Source organism: Mobula birostris, chromosome 17, assembly GCF_030028105.1.
Source record: "Mobula birostris isolate sMobBir1 chromosome 17, sMobBir1.hap1, whole genome shotgun sequence".
NCBI classification, from domain to species: domain Eukaryota; kingdom Metazoa; phylum Chordata; class Chondrichthyes; order Myliobatiformes; family Myliobatidae; genus Mobula; species Mobula birostris.
In genome coordinates this window covers 15,636,571-15,662,617 of record NC_092386.1, presented here as the reverse complement: position 1 = coordinate 15,662,617, position 26,047 = coordinate 15,636,571, and the positions used below count along the sequence as shown (strand labels likewise).

The window sequence follows — 26,047 nt, the reverse complement described above, 5'->3', positions numbered from 1 at the left end:
TTAACATTATCATTTTTTGGGTAAGGCTCAGGATTTCCTCCCTAAACCTACCTTCATCATTATATCTTTCTCTTGTACCTCAGCACCCCTAATATTTTTGACCACTGATACTTGCGTACCAGTACGTTTAACATGCTGCTCCAAAATGATCCTAATTAAATTCTGTATATCTTCTTCTTTATCACTCCTTATGAAATAAGTTTATCTACCCTGTTGATCACTCTCTGTACAATGCATTATGTGAGTTTATATCAAACTCCATTTGATAAAACCTGTGGTGAGACTTTCATAATTAAAATGTATCCTTCAAATATACTTACTGTCCACTTTACTAGGTACACCTGTACACCTGTCGTTGAGGCAAATATCTAATCAGCCAATCATGTGGCAGTTACTCAATCCATAAAAACATGCAGACATGGTCAAGAGGTTCAGTTGTTGTTCAGACAAAACATCAGAATGGGGAAGAAATGTGATCTAAGTGACTTTGACTTTGGAATGATTGTTGTTGCCAGATGGGGTGGTTTGAGTATCTCAGAAAGTGCTAAACTACTGGGATTTTCACACGCAACAGTCCCAGTTATGCAAAGAACAAAAGCATCCAGTGAGTGGCAGTTCTGTGGGCAAAAACACCTTGTTAAAAAGAGGGAGGTCTGAGGAGAATGGCCAAACCGGTTCAAACTGACAGGAAGGCAACAGTAGCTCAAGTAACCATGTGTAATAACAGTGCTGTGACTTCCTAACAGGAAGACCACAGTCTGTGCGGATTGGTGATAACATCTCCTCCTCACTGACAATCAACACTGGTGTACCTCAGGAGTGTGTGCTTAGCCCACTGCTCTACTCCCTGTATACACATGACTGTGTGGCTAGGCATAGCTCAAATACCATCTATAAATTTGCTGACAATACAACTACTGTTGGTAGAATCTCAGGTGGTGACGAGAGGGCGTACAGGAGTGAGGTATGCCAACTAGTGGAATGGTGCCGCAGCAACAACCTGGCACTCAACGTCAGTAAGATGAAAGAGCTGATTGTGGACTTCAGGAAGGGTAAGACGAAGGAGAACACATACCAATCCTCATAGAGGGATCAGAAGTAGAGAGAGCGAGCAGCTTCAAGTTCCTTGCTGTCAAGATCTATGAGGATCTAACCTGATCTCAACATATCGGTGTAATCATAAAAAAATCAAGACAGCGGCTATACTTTATTAGGAGTTTGAAGAGATTTGGCATGTCAACAAATACACTCAAAAACCTCTATAGCTGTACGGTGGACAGCATTCTGACAGGCTGCATCACTGTCTGGTACGGAGGGGCTACTGCACAGGACCGAAAGAAGCTGCAGATGGTTGTAAATCTAGTCAGCTCCATCTTGGGCACTAGCGTACAAAGTACCCAGGATATCTTTAGGGAGCAGTATCTCAGAAAGGCAGCGTCCATCATTAAGGACCTCCAGCACCCAGGGCATGCCCCTTTCTCACTGTTACCATCAGATAGGAGATACAGAAACCTGAAGGTACACACTCAGCAATTCAGGAACAGCTTCTTCCCCTCTGCCATCTGATTCCTAAATGGACATTGAAGCTTTGGACACTACCTCACTTTTTTAATATACAGTATTTCTGTTTTTGCACATTTAAAAAAATCTATTCAATATACATAATTGATTTACTTGTTTATTTATTATGTTTTAATTTATTTATCATTATTATTATTTTTTTCTGTCTCTCTGCTAGATTATGCATTGCATTGAACTGCTGCTGCTAAGTTAACAAATTTTAAGTCATGTGCCGGTGATGTTAAACCTAATTCTGATTCTGAAGAGTATCTCTTAGATACAGAAGGTACCTAATATAATGGCCACTGCATGTATAACAAGGTGTTGTTAATACTTTTGCCCGAGGCAGCACTCGCATAAACTTTGTTGACAAGCAGCTGGCAGTGTCACCCATACCCATAATAACGATACATAATGATTATCTTTACTGCCAAATGAAGCAGTGACTGATATTTTTACAACCAGAGAGCAGTGAGATGTTTTCACAGGGAACGTCTCACACTTGCCTGGCACCAGCTAAACGCTTGCAAGAACATGACAGTAGATGATATGCTTTGAAATCCTTACAGACCAGTACTTGGATAGTTAACAGCTACACTAACAGTGCTATTTAGAAATGTTTTTTTTTCAATTCTCTTTATAAAAGATAAATATTAATCATTTTTCAGCAGGTTTTCTAAATTGCTTCATTTACTTCAACTTGTCTCAGTGATAGTTTTATTAATAGTAAAACAGTGAATACTGCAACTAAGCAACAGGGTTCATCCTTTTCCCTTTAAGGCCCATAATAATTGTTACTAAACCTTGAATTAACGATATGCTGCTGAAAATTACCATGGCACACAAGAGAAGTTTTTAAAACATTATCGCCAATTTGGGCACGCCTTCTCAAAAAGGTTTGCTTCTGCTGTACGAGAGGCAGAGCCATGTTACCAGCAGGCAGGTTTCGCATGATCAGCTGCATATTCACTGCCAGGAACAGACCATGATGGAAAGCGATGATGAAGTGATCTGTACCTTCACTAGGGGCCCAGTGTACTTGGGAGCTGACTGGTCCGGTGCTTCAGATGGAAGTGTTTCTGCGAGCAGGTCAAACGCATCTTTATCCTTTCAAAACAAAAGGCATTTTCAATTTGTGGGAAGCTTGTAACTACAAACCTGTACAAAACCAGAAGTAACAACGGTGCAACTTCATTTTTTGATTTTATTTCTATTATTGAATTGATGGCCAAAACCAACTTCCAAAAAATGAAACCCATTTTTACCAACAGACATATTTCTATGACAACAAGGCTTAGGCTACTAAAATGTTACATCTGGTCAATCTTGCTGTATGCTTCCTAAACATGGACTATAACGCCAGAACTCCAAATAAACTTAGAAGCAACAGAAATGTGGTCTCTTAGAAGAATGCTGAAAATATCATATAGAGATAGGGCAACTAATGAGTCAGTACTCTAACATGTCCATACAAGAAGATCTTTAATGAGAACATTAAATGAGAGGAAACTTAAATTCCTGGGCCATGGTATCAGAAAGGGAGAATTAGAATGCTTTACATTACAAGGCCGTATGCCTGGGAAATGCAGAAGGCAGCAAAGAGGAAAATATATGGACATTGTGAAAGAACTAACAGATCTAAGTGTGCGAGATATCACTGACGCTGCATGGGATCATTCGATGTGGAAAGCCATGATCGCCCAGGCGTGTAACGCGCAAGGCACATGAAGAAGAAGAAGAAGAATTGAATTGAAACATATTCCTTCAAAATGGAATAAGCAATGTGGGTGCAATCTGTAATTTCCCAGGATCCTTTTTTCTGGAAGGTTCCCTGAGCACCTGCTTAGGAAGAAGGATAATAGTGATTGCAAACCCAAGTGATTCTGCAGATGCTGGAAATCCAGAGCAACACACACAAAATGCTGGAGGAACTCAGCAGTTCAGGCAGCATTCTCAAGAAAGGAATAAAGAGTCAATGTTTCTGGCCGAGTCCCTTCATCAGGCCTGAAAAGCAAGATGGAAGAAGCCAGAATAAGAAGGTGACAAGAAGGGAAGGAGTACAAACTGGCAGTTGTTAGGTGAGGCCAGACGAGGGGAAAGGTGGGTGGGAGGGGGAAAGGGGGATGAAGTGAAAAGCTGGGATGTGATAGATGAAATTGCTGCCTCCTGCTCTTGTGAATTAGCTTGTTTCACTCACAATCAGGTTGGAGGAGCAACATGTCATATTCTGTCTGGGTAGACTCCAACCTGACGGCATGAACATAGATTTCTCAAACTTCCAATAATTTCTGCCCCCCCCTCCCCATTCGCCATTCTGATTCCCCTTCTCTTCTCACTTGCCCATCACTTCCTGCTGGTACCTGTCCTCCTTCCTTTTTTTCCCATGGTCCACTGCCCTTTCCTATCAGATCCCTTCTTCCTCAACCCTTTTCTCCTTCCACTAATCACCTTTCAGCTTCTTACTTCGTCCCTCCACTTCCACCAGCTACCCAGCATCACCCTCAACTGGCTTCACCAATCAGCCGCTAGTTTTTCCCTTCACCAATATCATCTTATTCTCGCTTCTGGCCCCTCCCATTCCAGTCCTGATGAAGGGTCTCGGCCTGAAACGTTGACTGTTCATTCCCCTCCATAGATACTGCCTCGCTTGCAACTCCAGCATTTTGTGTGTGTCTTTCTTTCTTAATCTTTTTATTGATTTAGAGAAAACATATATACAGACAAGTGAAGAATTATCTCAAATATATATCAGCAACAATATAATCAAAAGATAAAATAGATATCATATTCATAGTAATGAGTAAACATGCAATATATAATAAAAAAGGACAACTAATTCTCCTCTTATCATTTCATAAAGAGAGGGGAAAAATACCTAAATTTGAAATAAAGAAGAAAAAAAAAGTACACTAAAAAAAGAGAAAAAATGGGGGGGACTGGGCAGTCCATTCGGAGGATACAACCAAGAAAAAAGGAAAGACTTTCTGATCAAATCTAAAACTTCAAAAAAATGAAATAATTGGAATAATAAATCTAATCAAATGAAAATATAGAATAAAAGGTCGCCATATCTGTTCAAATTTAAAGGATGTATCAAATATCCGACTTCTTATTTTCTCTAAACTTAAACAGGACATAATGGAGGAAAGCCAAAAAAAGACAGAAGGTGGATTAGAATCCTTCCACTTCAATAAAATGGCCCTCCTAGCCAAGAAGTCGAAAAGGCTATCATATGTTGAGCGGAAACAGGAATATTTCCTGCTTCCGATGGGATAATCCCAAAAATTGCCGTAAGTAAATTAGATTGTAAATCCAGATCCAAGACTTTTGATAGCATTTTAAAAACATCTCTACAAAAATTATCTAGCTTTATACAAGACTAAAACATATGAGTTAAAGTAGCCACCTAAATATTGCATCTGTCACAAATAGGATTAATATTGGAAAAAATACATGCTAGTTTATCCTTTGACATATGGGCCCGATGCACTACCTTGAACTGTATCAAGGAATGACGGGCACAAATAGATGAGTTATTAACCAAATGAAAAATTTTACTCCATGTATGTGTCATTCAGGATTTCCAGCATCTGCAGAATCTCATGTGTGTATTGGATGAATTTGATAATAATTAGAATAAATGGTTAGAAAAGCTTTGTGTATTTGGTCTGCCTTTGAAAGGCTGGGATGATCTTGCTGAAATGGAAGCTAGGATATCAGAAAAATAGATACAGTCAATTAAGAAAAAGGACCAGGATTACAGTACTGTGAAAAAGCCTTTGGCACATTTGTATAGCTAGTACACAGTACTGTAGTAATTTTATGTATTGCAGTGTACCGCTGCCGCAGTAAAAAAACAGAATTCATAACATATGTGATAAACCTGATTCTGATACAGGTCTCTATTGTGGACCGAGAGTGGGAAGGGGACAGGGAGAGGGGAATCATGATTGGGAAATGGAACAGAGAGGGGAGGGAGCGGGAAGCATCAGAGAGGTATTCTGTAACGATCAATAAACCAATTGTTTGGAAACACCAAGCCCCACCCCTGGTACTCCTTCTCTGCCACCTGTCCCACACCCCTCCTGTGGTGATCACCCTCACCATTCCCAACATCCTTTGCTCCCACCAGCTTTGCAAACTCATTCTCTGCTCCACATTGACAAATACAGCACTGTGCAAACGTCTTAAGTACCCTGGCTATATATATGTGTGCCTAAGACTTTTGCACAGTACTGTATATCTGAAAAAGATCTATTGTAAATATTCTTTCATGAATTTGGATGTGTAAGGACGTTCTTGGTGATCACTGAATACTAAGCATTAACTCTCTTTTCGTATTTACCTTTGCACCAGGTTGACTTGTTGACACAGTGGCAGCCGCTGAAGCTTGCAAGGGTGCCTTAGAAGAAAGAATATTTCAAAGTTATTGGGATTCAGATGTGTTTTTGATGTTTCTCCAACTATTTTCACCAGCTTTAAAAGAGCATACAAATAATTTTAAAACATTAAATATGAGAGGGCATAATTTTATTGTGATTGGAGGAAAGTATGAGAGGGTGTCGGAGGCAGGTTTTTTTTTCCACAGAGTGGTGGTGAAACACGCTACCAGGGTTGGTGGTGGAGGCAGAAACATTAGGGTCATTTAAGAAACTCTTAGATCGGCACATGGATGATAGTAAAATGCAGGGCTACACAGGAGGGAAGGGTTAGATTGATCTCAGAGTAGGGTAAAGTTTTGGCACAACATTGTGGGATGAAGAGCCTGTATTGTTCCATGTTCTATGTTCCGCCATAAACTTTCTCCTTGTAATAGAACACACATCAAAGTTGCTGGTGAACGCAGCAGGCCTGGCAGCATCTCTAGGAAGAGGTACAGTCGACGTTTCGGGCCGAGACCCTTCGTCAGGACTAACTGAAAGAAGAGCTAGTAAGAGATTTGAAAGTGGGAGGGGGGGAGGGGGAGATCCAAAATGATAGGAGAAGACAGGAGGGGGAGGGATGGAGCCAAGAGCTGGACAGGTGATTGGCAAAAGGGATACGAGAGGATCATGGGACAGGAGGCCCAGGGAGAAAGAAAGGGGGGGAGGGGGAAAAAACCCAGAAGATGGGCAAGGGTATAGTGAGAGGGACAGAGGGAGAAAAAGGAGAGAGAGAGAAAGAATGTGTATATAAATAAATAACGGATGGGGTACGAGGGGGAGGTGGGGCATTAGTGGAAGTTTGAGAAGTCAATGTTCATGCCATCAGGTTGGAGGCTACCCAGACAGAATATAAGGTGTTGTTCCTCCAACCTGAGTGTGGCTTCATCTTTACAGTAGAAGAGGCTGTGGATAGACATGTCAGAATGGGAATGGGATGTGGAACTAAAATGTGTGGCCACTGGGAGATCTTGCTTTCTCTGGCAGACAGAGCGTAGGTGTTCAGCAAAACGATCTCCCAATCTGCATGGGGTCTCGCCAATATATAGAAGGCCAGATCGGGAGCACCGGACGCAGTATATCACCCCAGCCGACTCACAAGTGAAGTGTTGCCTCACCTGGAAGGACTGTCTGGGGCCCTGAATGGTGGTAAGGGAGGAAGTGTAAGGGCATGTGTAGCACTTGTTCCGCTTACAAGAATAAGTGCCAGGAGGGAGATCGGTGGGGAGGGATGGGGGGGACGAATGGACAAGGGAGTCGCGTAGAGAGCAATCCCTGTGGAAAGCGGGGTGGGGAGGGAGGGAAAGATGTGCGTAGTGGTGGGATCCCGTTGGAGGTGGCGGACGTTACGGAGAATAATATGTTGGACCTGGAGGCTGGTGGGGTGGTAAGTGAGGACCAGGGGAACCCTATTCCTAGTGGGGTGACGGGAGGATGGAGTGACAGCAGATGTGCGTGAAATGGGGGAGATGCGTTTGAGAGCAGAGTCATCAACTTGCAATGGAAGTAGGATACCATTTTGACCTGAAAGTAATCCCCAATACCCTAATGAAATGTTCAATGTCAGGTCTATTGCACCTGAGACTTTACAACTGAACTTTGCATGTGTCTCAGACAATCACTATTCTCTAATATGTGAAGTTTGGAGTTATACCTGCTTCTGGGTAGGGGGAGGTATCGCGGAGTGAGAAACCTCAGCCGAGCATTTTGAAACTGGAGCCGCAGAGCTTTGGGCAAAGTCAGCCAACAGAGACTCCAGGACATCACCCTCTGTCATACCCTGTGTTAAATAAAGTTGAACCACTTCAGAGATATTTCAAACTTACAGATAACGACCCTAGGTTTCAACTGAAAACAAGGCAAAAACAGTATTTTCCAGCAGCGGGAACATTTCTCTTTACTGTGTTTAGGTTAACGGGGATGTGCCTGTCACCATTCACAATTTCTGCAATAAATAAGGGAACGTGGTGGGTTCAGCAACTCAATCAATCTGGTGTGTTTTGGCAAACTCGTTCTTTATACTTTTACAAAAAATATGTTAATAAGAGCAGTAAAAATTTTTTTTAAACTGTATATCGAGGGAATGCTGGTGCCTTAATATATCCATATAGGCTTGACATAGTATTATAACTTCCTCCAAAAGGAACCCAATTTAATCAATAAACTTACAAAATTTAGCAAACTGTGATTGTAGTGAAGTTTGCTGGAAGTGAGGTTTCATGCTAAGCCGAGCCTCAGCTCCTACATTCCTTCCACTGCAACTGCTTGAGTCTCTTATACTCTCCTCCACCACAAAGCTGGAAACCACTCACACTGCGGCACACTCTTTCCATTCCCCGTTCTGGTTACCCTCTCACCCCTTCTCTTCCCACTTGCCCATCACCTCTCTCGAGTTCCCTCCCTCCTTCCCATGGTCCACCGTCCCCCATCCATCACTGAGGACTGCCCCCCCATCACCATGAACATGCCCTCTTCTCATTGCCATCAACAGGAAGGAGGTACAGAAGTCTGAAGGCACACACTGAGTGATTCAGGAGCAGCTTCTTCCCCTCTGCCATCCAATTTCTGAATGGACATTGAACCCGTGAACACTACCTTTGCACTACTTATTGAATTTAATAATAATAAATATATATATAATTTTAAAATGAGAATTGCAATAAATAAATATATATATTATTGTAATTCAACTTTTTCATTATGTATTGCATTGTACTGCTGCTGCAAAAACAACAAATTTCTCAATATATACCAGTGATATTACCTGTACAAAGTCTCGTACGGCCAGATTTGGGAACAGTTTCTTTCCAACTGTGATAAGACTGCTGAACCGTTCCTGATCCGGATCTGGGCTGTACCCTCCAAATACCCGGACCTGCCTCTTGGTCTTTCCATTTTTCTATTTTATATTTACGATTTATAATTTAAATTTTTAATATTTACTATCGATTTGTAATCCGGGGAGCAGGAAGCGCAGAATCTAATATCGCTGCGATGATTGTACGTTCTAGTATGAATTGTTTGGCGACAATAAAGTATAAAGTATATTAAACCCGATTCTGATTTTATTAGGCTCCTTCTGCAGACCTTTGTTTTATCCAACTATCACCTCCCAGCTTTTTATTTCATTCCCCTCCCCCACCCACCTACCTTCCCCCTCACCTGACCTCACCTATCATCTACCAGTTAGTGCTCCTTCCCTTTCTGCACCCCCCCCACCCCCACCCCCTTAGTCAGGCTTCTGCCCCCTTCCTTTCCAGACTTGATGAAGGGTCACGGCCCGAAACTTCAACTGGTTATTCCGTTCCACAGAAGCTTCCTGGCCTGCTGAGCACCTCCAGCAATTTGTGTAGTAGAAAGGATGGTACTTTAATACACCCATATCAGGGTGACACAGTATTATAACTTCCTGCAAATGGAACGCAAGTGAATCATTAAACTTACGAATTTGGGAACTGCATAAAAAACATTTCTGGAAGTGAGGTTCATGCTGAGTCAGGTTTACCTTTCTCAGTTCCTATTTTCCTTCCATTGCAGCTGTTCGTTTCTCTCATCCTCCTTTCCAAAACCAATTGGAGACGATACACACTGCTACACGAGTTTGTTCAAAGCCAAATGATATAGGATTGTTGAAAACCACAATTAAATCTTTATCCTGGCACAAACTTAAATGGAGACTTTTCACAAACTGCCCCCACTATCTTTAAAATAAATAAGTTTCACTGACTGCTCAAAGGCATCCTTTGTAAAAGGAATGAAATAGAGCTTTCAAGAATGAGGCTTTACCTCCTCTGTTACCTTTGGTTTAGCTCCTGGACCAGCAGAGGAAGATTCTGGTTTTCCTTTATCCTATTGCAAAAAAAAAAACACTTAAATAATTCTAATAAATTTAAGTAAATTCTTCAGAACTGAAATCATCTGATGAAAGAATGCAATAATCGTGTGGTGGATCCAAAATCTCTCACATCATTTAAAAAGTACTTAAAATATGATTAATATTATCTACAACACACTCAAGCCCCTGAGGGTCTCACCCTTGCCAGAAATCTCCCAATGTCCCCATGGATAACGTGCGCCCCTTCTCCAGGAACAATGGGCATAGATGTACCCTGAAAGAGGTGTAGGCAGACTGCCCGCCGCCTGGACACAGGAATGGCCACCTTAGCCTGGCACAGGAGCAAACTCCCCAGCAGATGAACTGAGCGTCCCTCTCCCTTTTGCATCGAGTGACCATTGATTAAGATGTACAACCAGAACTTCAGGGGCTGCCCCTTTAAATGTTCATATAGAGGCTGCAACCTCTCACATTCCTTATACATGTGGTACACTGATTCCTCCCAGCCAGAAAAATGACTGGTGGCTGGAGAGTCAGTGAACTGACTCAAAAAACTATTACAAGGCATTGCTCTGTATAACATTGTCAGACCGAATAGGTTAAGACTATATTCCTGGGAACATAAAAGACTGAGAGGAGATTTGATGGAGGTATACAAAATTATGAGGGGTATAGATAGGATAAGTGCAAGCAGATTTTTTCCACTGAGGTTGGGTGGAACTGCAGCCAGAGGTCATGTGTTAAGGGTGAAAGGTTTAAAGGAAGCGTGAGGGGAAACTTCTTCACACAGAGGGTCGTGAGTGTGTGGAACAAGCTGCCAATGCAAGTGATGCATGCGAGTTTGATTTCGATATTTAGGAGAAGTCTGGATATGTAAGGGTATGGAGGGCTATGGTCCAGATATAGGTCAATAGGCATAGGCAGCTTAATTGATTTAGCATGGACTGGATGGCCCAAGTGGCCTGTTTCTGTGTTGTACTTTTCTCTGTCTCTATGATAACACTTCCCACTGCAGGTCCCCGTGGTATAAAAGCCTACAGGCCAAGTATCGACAATGGCATTCACACAGACAGGCATTTAAAGGCTGGCCAAAGGGTCTGTCCTGTGCAACTAATTTGATCAGAGAGATGAACTGCAATGGTGTTATGATAAACAGCAACGTTGTCTTCAACATTAGATGGTCATAGAATTTAACTCATAGTTTTTCTAATGTGAATATTATCTAATGTGAATAATATTCTAATGAAGTATTATCGACTGATCACAAATTATTTGTTTGTCTAAACCTTAGGATCAGGCTGGTCCTTAAATCTGTAATCAGGTGGTATCGTGTCTTCCCGTTCTCCTACTCGTTCACCTTTCTTCTTTGTCACATCGGATTCCTGAAATCACGTGAAGTAAACAGAGTCAAGCGCAAGTTCACATATATATTAAGATTCAATGCATATGCAGTCTGCATCTCTGAACTTATTATTGAATTGAAATTAATGTATGATTTAAAACCCCTTCTTCCAAGAGAACAACATTGTCATAGGGTTCAGAGGCTTGAGTGCCTCAGTGACCTGGGGAGTGACGTTGGCTGGAGACCAATCAGGTCAAAGGTTAGAGGCCAGACCGGCCCTCCAGTTTGAGGGTTCAGCTCAGGACCAACAATTCTGACTATCAAAAAAAAAAATACTCCTACAGAAACAACAATGAAGAATCCTTCTACATCTGTAAGCAACAGGAAGCACCACACCTGGGGCACAATAGAGAAGATGGCCAAGGACAGACAAAGATAGAGGACCTTCATCGCTGCCCTAAGTGCCAGCGGTGAACAGGCAGTAAGCTAAAAGCTTTTCAGTCACTTATCCTTCTTCTTGTGTCAAATTATTTGTGAAAGTATTCCTCTACATTGTCATGATTATTTTACCATCATAACCTGTATTAGCCTTTGATGCAGCACACTATACTGTTCCCTTTCAGGACTGATGCTTGATAGTTGGGACCTGATGAATGGTCTTGTCTAGAAATGTTGAATGTTTATTTCTTCCCATTGATGCTTCCTGACTTGCTGAGTTTCTCTGGTAGTTTGGGTGTTTCATTCATATTTTCTGCAGTCAGCGTGTGAGGTTGTGGAATTCCCACACTAAACTTTTCAATCTTACCTATTTTTAAATTTACCACGCTGGCTATGCTTTTGGTCATCTTGATTTGCAGATTAAAGATGAAAAGGTCAGCTTTATTTGGCACGTGTACATCGGAACATCAAAACATACAGTGAAACATGTCATTTGCATCAATGACCAACACTGACTGAGGATTGCAACTGCAAATAACGCCGTGCTTCTGGCACCACAAACTACTAACCCTAACGCAAACGTGTATGGAATGTGGGAGGAAAGCAGAACACCAGACGAAGCCCACACAGGGGAGAATGTACAAACTCCTCACAACCGCGTCGGGAATCAAACCCCAATCATTGGCGCTGTAATGTGTTACACTAACCGCCACACCACCATGCTGTGTAATGTAAATCATCTTGCGTGGTTTGGCATCAAACTGAGAAATCTCTTTGGCCATTTGTAATAGTATAGCTGTGGCATCAATATAATAACTGCATTATAGAACCCACAAAACCAGACAGGAAGCGAGTCATCTTCAATCTCAAGGGACAATCTAAGATAAAATGTCAGTTTGTTGTTGTTGTGTGGAAGACAGAGCAGCAACACAAGCAGACCAAGAAAGAGACCAACTGAAGATATGTTAACACAATTCTTAACTGAAGACCACAAGTACCAGGAGATGATATTCATTCTTACCTTCACTTCCGGGCCAGTGTACTTCGGAGCAGAATCATCAGGAGCCTCGGATGGAAGAGTTTCTGCAAGTAGGTCAAATGGATCTTTATCCTTTAAAAACACACAAAAAAAAAGACATGTTTCACCAGATGGTAAGGCTCAACAGAACATGTTCTGATGGTAACAAATCTTTTCCCTGTCAACAAACAACCTAAGCAACTGACTCCCTAATTGCCCAGTAGGCCTCTGCTGGACAACAGCCTCAGAGTTGGAAGGGTGGCAATTATGACATTAGATTTTTAAATTTGCTCTTCTATTTCTCCAACCCCCACAGATGTTTGCCTTCCTTAGGGCAAGGGTTCAAAGTTCGAAGTAAATCTATTATCAAAGTACATATACATCTCCATATACAACCCTGAGATTCAATTTCCTGAGGGCATACTTAGCAAATCTATAGAATAGTAACTATAACAGAATCAATGAAAGATTGGGCAGTATGCAGAAGACAAATATAAATAAACAACAATAAACCTTGAGAATATGAGACTATGAGATAAAGAGTCCTTAAAGTGAGATCACTGGTTGTAGGAATATTTCAATTATGGGTCAGGTGAGTGTAGTTATCCCCTTTTTATGCCATGGACCAATAACATTAAACAAGGGCTCCTTGAATCTCAGGTTTTGGAATTCCTGTTTTAGGGAATTTCCAGTTCTATTCTTTCTGAAGGGCAACATATGGAGAAACACAATTCCAGAGTCTGGTTGATCCACTACTGAGAATCATTTGGTTAACTCTTGGCCCATTTCTGTGCATATCTGAACAGTCACAATGAAAAGGGTTTTCTGAATCTCCTGCAGCTACCCTAGTCTATCCAGGGATATCAGCCTTGGAAGGATAGACAGCTCTTGTTAACTAGAAGCTCTTTCAATAAACAATATTGATGTAAAAGAGGGTTGGGAGACAGCCCTGCAACAAACAAGAGAATCATTAACATAAGAGATGCTGTAGCTGCTGGAAATCCAGAGCAATACACTCAAAATGCTGCAGGAACTCAGCAGGTCAGTCAGCATCTGTGGAAATGAATAATCGTACGACGTTTCGGCCCGAGACCCTCCAGCGGGACAGGAAAGGAAAGCGAAAGGAACCAGGATGTAAGTAAGCAGGAGGCGGGGAAAGAGCACAAGCAAGCAGGATCATAGCAAGTTGTGTTATGGTTGTTCCAGTACATGCCTTGAGAATGTTCCCTCTCTAATTCTCACATATTGGCTCTATCCCTTACAGCTCCCAAGATCTCGACGGACCTTGGTGATCACTCAGCTGTCAAAAATCTCTTTAACCATATCTAAATCTCTCTGGTATCTGAAAAATTTTAAAGCTGTTGAAATAATTTGGGAGAAATTAATTTATTTTTTTAAATAATTTTCATTTTTAAATGCTTGAATCTCTTCTGAATTATGTAAAAAACAATAATTAATAATGAATAGAACAAATTATGTATATTTTCAAACCATGGAGACTAAACAGAAACTGCATCTGCCCCTCAGCTCATGTTGATGAACCCCAAAATCAGAGACAACTATGAGGGGGCAAACAAGAGATCAAATGCAACTGCACCTTGCCTTTATTAGAAACACAAGAAAATCTGCAGATGCCGGAAATCCAAAGCGACACACACAGAATGCTGGAGGAATTCAGCAGGTCAGACAGCATCAGTGGAAAAGAGTAAACAGTCGACGTTTCAGGCTGAGCCCCTTCATCAGGACTGAGACGGAAGGGCCGAGATGCCTGAGTAAACAAGTTGGAAGGAGGGAAAGAGACCAGATGGAAGGTGATAGGTGAAGCCAGGTGGGTGGGAAAGGTAAAGGACTGGAGAGGAAGGAATCTGATAGGAGAGGAGAGTGGACCATAGGAGAAAGGGAAGGAGGAGGGGACCCAGGGGGAAGTAATAGGTAGGTGAGAAGAAGTAAAAGGCAGGGAATAGTGGGGGGGTGGAATTTTTGTTCACCGGAAGGAGAAATCGATTCATGCCATCAGTTTGGAGGCTACCCAGACAGAATATAAGGTGTTGCTCCTCCACACTGAGGGTGGCCTCATCTTAGCACAAGAGGAGGCCATAGATTGACACGTCCTGCTGAAGGGTCTCAGCCTGAAACATCGACTGTGCTCTTTTCCATAGATGCTGCCTGGCCTGTTGAGTTCCTCCAGCATTTTGTATGTGTTCTGCTTGAATTTCCAGCATCTGCAGATTTCCTCTCGTTTGTGAAGGAGACACCTCCCGTCACCCAGTGGTGGAGATTTTTCACAGCAGTGGTAGCAACACCCCAGCTAGATAGCACTGGAGTTTCTTTTTAGTTTATGCACCCATAAAAGGTATAGAAAATCATTTCTAAATAATTTACCTGCCATCAATGGCCACACTTGGAAAACTATTCACTTCAGGATGTCAGTGACAAGTTGCTGGATATATTTAACCCTTCCTCTCTAATCATAATCAACAACACTCTGTTCACAGACTTCACTTTTCAATTAGTCTTTGATGCATACCTTCGCTGCAGGCCCAGTGCACTTGGCAACTGAAGCATCTGGTCCCTGTGATGGAAATGGCTCCATGAGCTGTTCCATGGCACTCAACATTGGTTTGCCATCCTTTTAAAGATAAAACAAGACACGTTTCACCATTTACCTAAAGTGTGCCGGCACTCAAATAGCGCACAACCTCTTGTGTTGAAATGCCATGTGGTGCAGTCCGTTTTAGCTAAAATTGGCTGATTTGGGGGTCGATTTGGAAACACTGGGTGGTTCAGCTCACTATGCATCTTGAGAGCACAACAGCAAGTTCAGCTTGGGTTAGTGTTACAGTCCTCTTTCAGCCAGTGCTGAGCGTGTTAGGCAGAATAAGTTTAACATTTGAATTTCCTAGCATGTTAGTTCCTTAAGCAAAACGAGATCAGAGGTCAACCCACCACCTGATAAGAGCTGAATGGTATTGTCCATACTCACTTGGCTTAAGGCTTGGCCGGCTCTTACAGAAGAGGAGTTATCGACAAATCCAGATCACTTATCTGACAACTACTTAAATATTTTTATTTGAAAGTCACCTAGGTTAACCCACAAAGTAATCATTCTCCAACAAGTTAATAAATATGATCTCAAGGCATGCCACCGTTGCTATTTACAAAGCTTGCACATTTATCAGAATTTAATCATTGAACACTTGGGTTGTATGACAGTCCTGGATGCCTCTCTATACAGATAAAACATAATCAATAAGAACGTCAGAACATAAGAAACAGGAGCAGGAGTAGGCCATCCGGCCCATTGAGCCTGCCCCACCATTCAGTAAGATCATGGCTGATCTGTCCGTAAACTCAGCTCCATCTACCTGCCTTTTCCCCATAACACTTAATTCTCTTACTATGTAAAAACCTATCAAACTGTTTCTTAAATATATTTAGTGAAGAAGCCTCAACTGCTTCCCTGGGCAGAGAATTCCACAGATTCTCCACTCTCTGGGAAAAACAGCTTCTCCTCATCTCCATCCTAAATCTTCTCCTCTGAATCTTGAGTCAATGTCCCCTAGTCTTATCTACCAATGGAAACAACATTCCTACTTCTATCTTATCTATCCCTTTCAAAATTTTGTATGTTTCTATAAGATCTCATTCTTCTGAACTCCAGAGAGTATAGTCCCAGGCGACTCAATCTCTCCTCATAGGTTAACCCCTTCAAACCATTGAATCAATCTGGTGAGCCTCTTCTGCACTGCCTCCAAAGCCAGTATATCCTTCCTCAAGTATGGAGACCAGAACTGCACACAGTACTCTAGGTGCGGCCTCACCAGTACCCTGTAAGGTTGCAGCATGACCTCCCTGCTCTTGAATTCAATCCCTCTAGCAATGAAGGCCAACATTCCCTTTGCCTTCTTAATAACCTGCTGTACCTGCAAACCAACTTTTTGTGATTCATGCACAAGCACTCCCAAGTCCCTCCGAACAAGAGAATGCTGCAATCTTTCACCACTTAAATAATAATCTGCTCTTCTATTATTCCTTCCAAAGTGGATGATCTCACATTTACCAACATTGTATTCCATCTGCCAGACCTTGTCCCACTCACTTAACCTATGTATATCCCTCTGCAGACTCTCCACATCCTCTGTACAATTTGCTTTTCCACTCAGTTTAGTGTCATCAGCAAATTTTGCTACACTACACTCAGTCCCCGCTTCCAAATTATCAATGTAAATGGTAAACCAAAGTAGACCGAGATGACAAATCCTAGTCCTATCGGAAACTTTCTTCTACCCCAGTGCTGCGGTTTTTGGGTCAAAAAGGAAGCTCCAAGTTTATAGATTATTTTGTCGTTATCAGAGCCAGTTGAGAGAAGGCAGGTCCATGGAGCTCAGGAGCAGATTAGCCATGACATAACTGCATGACGTAATAAGCCTATTGCAGCCCCCCATCCGGCCCATGGACTGTGAGAGATTTCAATTTGATGAAGTTAGGTGTTACTATTATGTAATGCTTCAACATCTCTTCTACTTTTAAATCCTTCTTTTTTCATAAATTAGTAGATAAATCTTAAGCATTTGATTGTAATTGTACGAATCCCACAGTGCACCTCGAGCCTGCAGTTACTTTCTGCTTTCAGAAATGCAGCTGACATTTTAACAAATAGCCATCATCTGGATTATCCTAGGCCATTTGTAAGATTAATCCAGATAGTTCTGGTGGCCTGCCCTCCCTCTGCATCTCTGCAAATTCACACATGTGCAATTGAACCTGCACCCACACCGGTCCTTGGTACTATATTACAGCCCCTAATTATTCATCACAGAGGGAATAAATTAATTATTTCGTGACAAAATAAATTGCTGAACATGTTCATCATCTAATAAAAGATTGTTTCATCTGTAATGCCAACCGAATAAGTCAGATGTCGACATCTTCAGATATGCTTCTAAATGATTAGTTTTGTACCAGTTTTATGTCCAGATCCTAATGTTTTAACTGCAAGAATTAAAAGTAAACATTTTTTTGCCTACTCTCAGCATCTGATCCATAAACAGAATAAGATCGTTCCCCATTCAGTTGGCCCAACACCTTGGGTCGATTCAGCTTAAAACCAAAGCACCAATGGTATGTCTCTACTTTGCATATAAAGCAAATCCTGAAGCCTGAGACTTCCAATTCAGTGGGACCTGAAGGTAGACAGTTATACCCACAAGGAACTGAACATCATTTACAATCCTTGCAGCCATGAAAAGGATACAAAAAAAAAATCCAACTACTTTGGAATAAATTCAAAGTTAGCAACTAAATTTATAGGACAATGCCATCCACTTTATTGCATAAAATTTCAGCTTAAAGAAGCTTCTCTCCATAACAGTAATTATGAAAGATTATTTTACAGAAGTCAACTGGTTTCTTATATAAGAAAAAAAACACTAGATAATGCCATGCACAACTTCAATTTTATGCATATATGCTTTCTACAGTGAAATGGAAAGCAGTCATTAGATTCAGTTTAACAGTGTTGCTTTCCTGGTGATCTTGCTAGCACATTCTATATGAACTCGTGAAAGGCTATGTTAAGAGGAAGTCTCATTCTCATCTATAATCAATGCTGTGTAGAACCATGCAGGAAAGTGACAGTGCATCACGCAAGCCATTGTATTTTTAATGCAGAAAATGATCAGCCATTTGAATGGATTGAGAGATATTTGTGGCCACATTTTGTTGTGCTCAAACAAGATCTCACCTGCAGAATCCTCTGTAAGCTCACAACAGAAAGCAAGGTTTGGTAAGTACCATTACAGTAAAGCAATAGTTGTGCAATTCCAACAACTCTGGCCCAGAACAGAAACAATTAATATGCAAGTTAATGTAACAAATTGTACATAAATATCTAAAATATCTCTTTTTTCCATTCCCCATTCTGGTTGCCCTTGTACACCTTCTCTTCTCCTCACTTGCCCATCTTTTCTCTGTGGTTTCCCTCCTCCTTCTCTTTCTTCCAAGGTCCACTGTCCTCTCCTATCAGATTCCTGCTTCTTTAGCCTTTTACCTCTTCTACCTAGGACCTTCCCAGGTTCATACCTGATCTTCACTCCACCACCCACAAACCTTCCCCCTCACCTGGCTTCACCTATCCCCTGCCAGCTTGTGCTCCTCTCCCACCTTCTTATTCTGGCTTCTTCCCCCTTCCTTTGCTGTCCTGACGAACGATCTTGGCCTGAAATATGAACGGCTTATTCTCCTCCATAGATGCTGCCTGACCTGCTGAGTTCCTCGAGCATTTTGTGTTTATTGCTCAAGATTTCCAACATTTGCAAACTCCCTAGTGTTAAAAATATTACATTTAAAACACCTTTCGTAGTTCATTTTCCCTGATCCCTCTCTTTAACATTTATAACTTATTAATTTCTCCCACTTTCTTTCTTTATACCTGATCAGATCCTTTTTCATTCCCTTTCTCCTCCTCCCTATCCAGTCTTTCTCAATGTTGTTTTCTTTTCCCCCAATATTTCTTAATGTTTAAATTTCACCAGAGATCCAATTTCTCAATGCATCCTCAGATGACCCACTGCTGTCATGTTGCCAGTATTCACTTATACTTCTAGTTCATCGAAGTAGGGGAAAAATATAGCCATCATTCTCTGCGAGATTTGGTCCGATATTGTTTCAACACGACTTATTTTAAACCATTACTTTCGATAGTCCACCACTCTTTGCACATTACCCCAAACAGTCCATTCAATAGGCAAATTCTTTGTGGAAGGGCCAGAATTGATTTGTTCTGTTGATCCTCTTGTTCAAGTTCAGCTGCATTTCTCTCTGCCCTATTCCTCCCTCCTGCACCACTGCCCCATCAACTTTGGCAGCTCAAAACCAGATTAATACAGTATTCCTAAACTAGTTCAAGAATTCCAGCCGGCATGTTCTGAGTAGACTTCGTTGGAAACTGTGTCTAATCAATCTCAGTTTGGATCTTATAGTGCCAAAATCATAGTCCCTATTAGTTGGAACTAGAAATTATAACAAGTTTAAATTATTGGTAAAATATTTTACATTTTAAAGCTTATTTAGCAAACCTACTCCTCATAGCACAATGCAAACACGCGGAAATCTGCAGATGCTGGAATTTCAAGCAACACACATGAAAGTTGCTGGTGAATGCAGCAGGCCAGGCAGCATCTCTAGGAAGAGGTACAGTCGACGTTTCGGGCCAAAACCCTTCGTCAGGACCAACTGAAAGAAGAGCTAGTAAGAGATTTGAAAGTGGGATCTCTTACTAGCTCTTCTTTCAGTTAGTACTGACGAAGGGTCTCGGCCCGAAACGTCGACTGTACCTCTTCCTAGAGATGCTGCCTGGCCTGCTGCGTTCACCAGCAACTTTTATGCGTGTTCCTCATAGTACAATCCAGGTTAAAATCAATGGTTCATGGTTTTCTCCCAGGAACAGAGAAAACCTAATATATTGCCTTTCTTCTCTTCATTAATGCGGTAGGCAGGTATATGTTTTCCATTGAACCCATTAAAGATTGACATAAAATAAATCACCTAGTAACACATTCCAAAACATTTCATACTCAACAAAGAAAATCTGAATTAGGTTTAGCATAAAGCTTTCAAATTCTTCACCTATTACCAAATGAGCTGGTTAATTTACCTCACCAACTTAATCACATTCTTCTGCAAAATGCCTGCAATTCACTAAAATATTATCTTTCAAGATAAGACAGTATGATTCAGGGTACTGCAGACAATGCCTCAAAGTGCAGTTAAACCTTTGCTCATCCACCAGCAATCCTCCTCTGGTAGTAATGACTCACCTCAATCTCTGATACCATTTTCAGTGGTGCAATTACTGCTTGCTTCTGCTCAATGCTTGCACTTTCCAAAGACTTGACAATGGTTGCTTTTAGGTTGCTTATCTGTTCTTCAATCATGAAGGTCACTTCACTCACAATCTGACTTTTCATCTCGCTTATTATCTTCATTACATCTTCTAAGTGCTTCTGCAGTAAGTCCTCTTTGAAAGGCAGACCGTTGGCATTTTCTGGATCTGTCCTGCAGGATTGCTTAGTTTTCTGAGGAGTTAGAGCAAGACTTGACAGTGACAAGTCCATAACCGTCCCTTTTGGTTGTACAGATTCAGTTGGCAACAGGAAAAACTGATACCAGGAACTAGGTACTAAATGGTCCAACTCTCAGGAAAGATGCCATCTAGGTGTGCAATTGGTTACCTCAACATCCAATAGTGAAAAATACAACCTCACTACGCCCCAGTCGTTAGGTCGTTTATCATTGTCTTCATACAAGCATCATATTATCAAACCAGCTTAGTCTGATTCTTAATCCCATCTCTAGGCTAATGGATTAGAATCATATACCACAGTAAAAGGCCATACAGTCCATTTTGCTCATGCTAGTTATTTGAAAATGCTATGCAATTATGTGCCCTTTCCTTTTAGTCTGATTTTCTTTGTAAATTCTTTTTCATCTGCATATCCAATTTCCTTTCCAGGGTCCCCACTAAACTTGGTTCCAGCAGCTTTACAGCCACTCCATCCCAGGTTATGAGTGGAAGGGGTGTTGTTGTACAATGATATACTGTTCAAAGTTGCCCATTTGTTCATACTCTATTTCATGCTCAAGGACGGAACTTTTTTTTTGTATAAACTTGGCTTTTTGGGAAACTAATCTAAAAAACAAAGTGGGAGCCACAGTAACGTAGCAATTAGCGCGACACTATTAGCTCGGGGTGTCGGGAGTCCAGGATTCAATCCCGGCGTCCTCCCTGTGGGATGCGTGAGTGCTTTCCGGGTTCTCCGGTTTCCTCCCACAGTCCAAAGGCCTACCAGTTAGCAGGTTAATTGGTGATTGGAAATTGCTCTGCGAGTAGCGGGTTGCTGGCAGAGCGATTCAAAGGGCCAGAAGGGCCAATTCCGCGCTGTATCTCTAAATATATAAATCATCATAAATTATATGCAATAAAAATTCTCTTCCTAGTTCCTATAATTATTGATTAATATAAACTCTGTGAACTCTCTCACAAACCCGATTGCATACAGATATAAGTTTGTCTTTCAGATTGCTTCAAAATTTTGAACGCATTAAAATCTCTCTGTATCTTATTATTTTGTTGGATCTTCTTGAGAAGTTACATTGTTAAGAGCAAGATCCTTAACAGTGTTGATGAGCAGAGGGATTCTGGGGTCCAAGTTCACAACTCCCTGAAAGTGACTACATAGGTCGATAGGGTGGTTAGAAGTCATATGACATGCTTGCCTTTGTTAGTCAAGGCATCGAGCTCCAAAGTCAGTAGGCTATGTTGTAGCTTTATAAAACTCTGGTTAGGCCACATGTGGAGTACTGCATACAGTTCTGATCACCCTATCAAAGGAAGGATGTCAAGGCTTTGGAGAGGGTGCAGAAGAGGTTTACCGGCCATATGCTTGGCTGGAAGGGCCTATTCCACCAGGTATCTTAATAAAAAGTACAAACGATGAAACTTAGGTTGTTCTCTCCGGAGCAGCAGAGACTGAGGGGGGATCTGATAGGAGTTTATAAGATCATGAGAGGCATAGATAGAGTAGACAGACAGTACCTTTTTCCCAGGGTGAAATGTCTAGTACAAGAGGGAATGCATTTAAGGTGAGAGAGAATAATTTCAAAGGAGATGAGAAAGGCAAGTATTTTACACAGAGTGGCAGGTGCCTGGGCTGGTGGTGGAGACAGATACATTGAGGATTTTAAGAGACATTTAGATAGGCACAAGAATGTGAAGAAAATGGAAAGATATGGACATTGGACAAAAGAGATTAGCTTAGTTCACCATTTGATTAGTAATTTATTTGGTCTGTTTCTTTGCTGTTTCATGTTCTATATAAATAATGGTGTTCTGATTGAAAATTGCTAACAGTTCTTACCCTTTTACTTTCACATCAACACATTGAAGTAATTCCATACACTACTTTCGTATATTCATTGACCAATCCACCAGTAGCAAAATCTAAAGTTATACTTATTTTTGGTTATTTAACACAGTAATGGCTTGGCATGTCCTGTTTAGAATCACAGCAAACAATAGCTGTTCTGGTGGACTCTGGGTAATCGGAATTTTGGAAATGCAACTTTGAGTCAAAGAACATACACAAAAAACACAATTACAATTTTTGCATTCAAATAGGCAGATCACCAATTCATTCTGACAATTCCAGATCTAATGATCAACACTGTGTTTTCTACAGCACCAATGTTTTCATTTTGAGTGAAAAATACATTTGCCAGAATTTAGGATTGTAGTAATGATTAATTACTGTCTCACTGGATACTCCTATAGGTTTTTGGTTCCATGCTCCACATTACACCTCTCTTCAAGCTCCATTCCATTAAACTTTAGAGTAAATCATGTCAAAACTTCCCTTCCTGACCCACAGAACATTGTGCATCTTATAAACCTTCGCAAATCCAATATTTCAACATGCAAGACGATATTTTCGAACGTGCAGGATCAAGTAAACAGTTAAATAATGAAACATTGATGGTTCCATCCAGTTGCACAGACACTCCCAACACAGCCAAGACAGTGGATGCAGAAACATCAAGTAACTGAGCTGCAGATAGACGATCTTCAACTGGATATCACTCTACGTACATTGCTGAAAAGCTAGTTTGGGAGATAATTTTCTCATTTTCTTACACTTACTTAAGCAGTCATTTTTATCCTAGTACAATGAACATTGGTAAAAAGATCTGAAAATTATCAGTACCTGAATCTTTGAGTCATTGTTTTTGTGAAGTGAAGTGCCTGCCACTTTTGCTGGAAGTGTTCTTTCCTTTGTGTCCTTAGAAAATGGAGAATTTTTGTTCAAAATGTTTAGATTCTACCCTGCAAGTACAGAGTCATACAGTACAGGAGACCATGTGGCCCAACATGCACATACTGGCCCCTTGCATGAGTTACTTGATTAGCCTTCCTACCTGCTCTCTCTTGCATTGCGGTATCCTTTGATGATAACAAAACATAGCTTGTCAACAAGATACAGCTTACTGAGAAAAATAGCACATGATAGACTAATGGACTAATTTACTTATTTCAATCAATCCATGTCTCCAATTAATCACGTCTCGAGACCAATTCTTCTTGGTAGGTAATCAAACCTCGTGAAAGCACGCATAGCATTGCCTCTCATGTTGCTGACATGATCTGGGTGTTTGATGGCTCTGGGACTGCATTCAGTGGAGTTTAGCAGAATGTGTTGTGGTACGTCCTTTCAGAACAGAGATTAGAAGGAATTCCTTTAGCCAGAAGGTGAAGAATGTGTAGAATTCATTGCCATAGATGGCTCTGAAGGCCAGGTCATTATGAGTATATTTAACGTGGGGTTTGGTAGGTTCTCGATTAGTAAGGATATCAAAGGCTACAGGATGATGGCAGGGCAATGGGGTTGAAAGGGCTAATGAATCAGCCATGATGGCCTGGCAGCGAAGACTCAATGGACTGAATGAGCAAGCTTTATCTGAATTTCTACATAATTCAACATCATTCTCATGATCTCAAGCTCAAAAAGATAAATATCAGGTGCACTGGTGTCCCACAATAGTCATTCCCAAATGATGTATAATTATTGCGTGTGGAAATGCAAGCTGTAGTCAGATCTGTTGCATGAATCATTATTGTTGGGATGGTGATGTCATTAATGTTTCGCTCAGTAACGGACACAATCTGAATATATAATATTGGCATGAATTCCATTTCAAGTAGGCTGGACATTGAGCCTCCATTCCATTTATTCAGTTTACAGGTATCCCAAAGAGTGCTCTCCTAGCTAACGCTTAGCACAATAACAGGCCAATTCCAAAGAAACTTCTACGGCAACAACTTTGGAGCCAAAATAATCTTTCATCCCACTCCAGTTAGAGAGCTAGAAAGCCGAGTGAGTTGCTGAGTTATGAAAAGGCTGATTTTAGAATTACTAAGGAGCATTTAGTAAATAGTGAAGTTGGAGTCATACTGCATGTCTAATCATTCAGGATATCCCACAGCTTTTCACAGGAAAATAGTATCTTGCATAAGGAAATATGGCACTAATTTGCAATAAGCAGGAATTGCAAAAAAAACAATGTGATCTGCACTCAGTGGCCACTTTATTAGGTACACGAAGTACATCATAAAGTGGCTGCTAAGTTTATGTTCATGGTTTTCTGATGCATTAGCCCATCCACTCAAGGTTTCACATGTTGTGCATATTGAGATGCTCTTCTGCATATCACTGTTGTAACACGTGATTACTTGAGTTACCCTTTTCAGCATATTTTCTCTGTAAACTCTAGAGATGGTTGTGAGTGAAAATCCCAGGAGATCAGCAGTTTCTGAGATAGCAAATCACCCCGTCTAGCACAATCATTCCCTGGTCAAAGTCTCTTAGGTTATACGTATGTTTTCCTCATCTTGATGTTTGGTCTGAACAACTGAGCCTCTCAACCATGTCTGCATGCCTTTATACGTTGAGTTACTGCCGTTGGATTAGCTAATTAGATATTTGCATTAATGAGCAGGTGTATAGATGTATCTAATAAAGTGGCCACTAAGTGTAAGATTGGCATGAACGCCAGTACAAGTAGGCTGGATGTTGACCCTCTTATCCATATGAACAATATACAGGAATCCTGGTGATTGCTCTCTGAGTTATAGTCTAGCATGGCAGCAGGCCAAAATCACAGAAACTTCTATGACAACAATTTAGGAACCTAAAAAATCTTTCATCCCATTCCAATCACAGTTAAAAAGCAGCTGACTGGCTGAATTATGAAAAGACTGATTTCAGAATTACTAGGGAGCATCCAATAAAAAGTGAACTTAGAGTGCATGTCTAATCATTCAGGACATCCCACAGCTTTCCAAAGCAAGACAGCATCTTGTGTAACGAAATCTGTCACTAATCTGCAAAAAGCAGAAGCTGCAAAAAGCCATGTGAAATGCACTCAGTGACCACATTATTAGGTTAATCCTGTACCTCATAAAATCACCACTGAGTGTATGTTCATGGTCTTCTGCTGCTGTAGCCCCTCCAGAATGAGAATCAGGTTTAATATCACTGGCATTTGTTGTGAAATTTGTTAACTTAGCAGTAGCAGTTCAATGCAATACATAATAATATCGAAGACAAAATAAGTAAGAATCAATTACAGTAAGTGTGTATGTACATTAAATAGTCAAATGTAAAATAGTGCAAAACAGAACTAATATTTTAAAAAGTGAGGTAGTGTTCATGGGTTCAGTTTAGGAATCGGATGGCTGAGGAGCAGAACCTGTTCCTGAATCGCTGAGTGTGTGCCTCAGGCTTCTGTATCTCCTATCTGATGGCAACAATGAGAAGAGGGCATGTGCTGGGTGATGGGGGTCTTTAATGATCGATGCCGCTCCTTGAAGATGTCTTGAA

At 41.1% G+C, this 26,047-nt stretch overlaps 1 protein-coding gene across 1 annotated transcript in view; it reads right to left on the bottom strand.

Annotated features, from left to right (window-relative positions):
- The window catches only part of cast (calpastatin), a 205,010-nt gene that overhangs the window by 86,417 nt on the left and 92,546 nt on the right, over positions 1-26,047 (bottom strand). The window contains exons 6-14 of the mRNA XM_072281312.1: positions 23,375-23,449; positions 20,432-20,689; positions 15,142-15,243; positions 12,618-12,707; positions 11,103-11,198; positions 9,768-9,830; positions 7,636-7,761; positions 5,906-5,962; positions 2,578-2,667 (exon numbers count right to left, since the gene is read on the bottom strand). Coding sequence (XP_072137413.1) covers positions 2,578-2,667; positions 5,906-5,962; positions 7,636-7,761; positions 9,768-9,830; positions 11,103-11,198; positions 12,618-12,707; positions 15,142-15,243; positions 20,432-20,689; positions 23,375-23,449 — 957 coding nt within the window. The remainder of the gene's footprint in view (positions 1-2,577; positions 2,668-5,905; positions 5,963-7,635; positions 7,762-9,767; positions 9,831-11,102; positions 11,199-12,617; positions 12,708-15,141; positions 15,244-20,431; positions 20,690-23,374; positions 23,450-26,047) is intronic.